The 1,957-nt window shown below is 33.3% G+C and overlaps 1 protein-coding gene across 1 annotated transcript; it reads left to right on the forward strand.

Annotated features, from left to right (window-relative positions):
* The first annotated feature begins 909 nt into the window (after nt 1-909).
* Nucleotides 910-1,857, forward strand: LOC111628183 (zinc finger protein 595-like). Its single transcript, XM_023371927.1, has one exon. The coding sequence runs from the start codon at nt 917-919 to the stop codon at nt 1,748-1,750; it is 834 nt and encodes a 277-aa protein (XP_023227695.1). The 5' UTR covers nt 910-916; the 3' UTR covers nt 1,751-1,857.
* Nucleotides 1,858-1,957: the final 100 nt, after the last annotated feature.

The raw sequence follows: 1,957 nt of genomic DNA on the forward strand, positions 1-1,957 counted from the left end.
ATGGCGTTGGAGATGTTCCAAAGATTTTATAGATTTGCAAAGCGTTTGTAATGTGTCTCTAGATGGGGGATAGCTTTTGCAGCTAAGTAGATGTAAATCCGGGAATAATTTGTCCGATGTCCCAAATAGTGGAACTGCAGAACTATCCAAGAGGGTCGAAATTGGTGACTAACGAGATAGCGAACCTTAACTGACCAACTAACTCGAGACTGCAAACTGTCTTTGTTGTCATCGATTTTTCTTTTATTCGGGGGGGTCCTCCCTTTTTCTTGCATCTTTGGTAATGTTAAGTTCTACGTTCAATAGAGAAATTTTGGTCGTTAGGCTCATCTGAATGTGTCACCTTTGAAAGTATATGAATCCGGGGAAAGGTACAATCACATCCTTCAATCATCATTAAAAATGTGGTATTCTGTGTACGTTGTAGCTCCAACAAATAAGTCAAAATTTGTGTACATGCTATTCAAAGGATGCGAAAAAGGACTTCACAAAAAATTTAGTTATCAAAATTGTTCGCTACACATTACATGGCTCTGTGAGCAAAAATGTGAAACGATTTACATTTAAAATGAAGATACGTGTTCCACAAATTTCAGAAAAAAAATCAAAATGGCAGCAGTCTGTCACTATACCATAACGTAAGTTGCATCTACTTTCAAATTCACTTTTATACACAAAAATCCACATTTTACAATATAAAATTACAGTATTGAATATGGGAATTATTATCTGTTTATTTTGAAAAATAACTCTTAATGTAGGGAATTGTCAACATGATAAATTGTACGTTGAAACATGTAAATTACTATCAGTATGTGTAGTTATTAACTGTAATTTAAGGAAAAATCGCAATATAAATGAATAGCACTAAAATGCACTGTTTCCTTTGTAGGTATTGGTAGACAGAGATAGTACAATGACCTACAAATGTGAAATTTGTGATAAATCGTTTACTAGAAAACAGGGTTTATCATATCATATCAAAACCCACACAGGAGAGAAACCCTACAAATGTGAAACATGTGATAAATGTTTTGCTTCGAAGAGCAATTTGAATTCTCATCTCAGAATCCACAAAGGAGAAAAACCCTACAAATGCCAAACATGTGATAAATGTTTTGCTTCGAAGAGCAATTTCAATCGTCATATTAAAATTCACACAGGAGAAAAACCCTACGAGTGCAGAATATGCAATAAACGTTTCAGGTTCAAATGCTCTTTAACTTATCATCAAAATCTCTACACTGGAAGAACAATCTACAAATGCAAAATATGTAATATATGTTTTCCTGAAGAATGGGTATTAGATTGTCATTGCAGAAGACATTTGAGGCAGAAACTACACCAGTGTGAAACACTTCATCAAAATTTCCTTTCTGGAATGGAAACGAGTAACAATACAACGGGTTATTCAAATGTAATTTCCAGCGATTATTCCAGCGATCGTCGTTACGAACAACAAAATCATTTCATTCAGCATCTTTCCACTCATTCTGAATACAGACCATTGATTTGTCTTGTGTGTCATAGTCAATTTCAAACGAAAGCAAACCTGGATGCTCATCGTGCAATGCACGATCTATACCCATTTAATTGCATTATATGTTATCAAGTGTTCTGTAGTCATAAGGCTTTAGAAGAACACAAAACAATGCACGAACCATTAGTTAATTCGTCTTACTATTGCAATAAATGCAGAGTAACATTTGCTTGGGAAGAAGATTATGAAGTTCATCTTGAATATCATTAATCAGCTGATATAAATTTTGTTTAAGAAATTTCGATTGAAAATTTGCCAAAAAAAAAGTTTGATGACAATTTTAAGTATTTTAAAGTGATTTTAGAATAAAGTTTATTGAGAAGATAATTAATTTCTTATTTTATGTTGAAATTTTTCTCCGTTTCGTGTCGTTTCGCGTTGAATTTTCGTCGATGTTAAGTCTAACGAAGACTATTG

Source organism: Centruroides sculpturatus, unplaced genomic scaffold, assembly GCF_000671375.1.
Source record: "Centruroides sculpturatus isolate CEXI.00-Female unplaced genomic scaffold, Cexi_2.0 scaffold503, whole genome shotgun sequence".
Taxonomy (NCBI): domain Eukaryota; kingdom Metazoa; phylum Arthropoda; class Arachnida; order Scorpiones; family Buthidae; genus Centruroides; species Centruroides sculpturatus.

Coding starts and splice junctions, on each gene's coding strand:
- LOC111628183 (XM_023371927.1), top strand. CDS start 917: ATGACCTACAAATGTGAAATTTGTGATAAATCGTTTACTAGAAAACAG.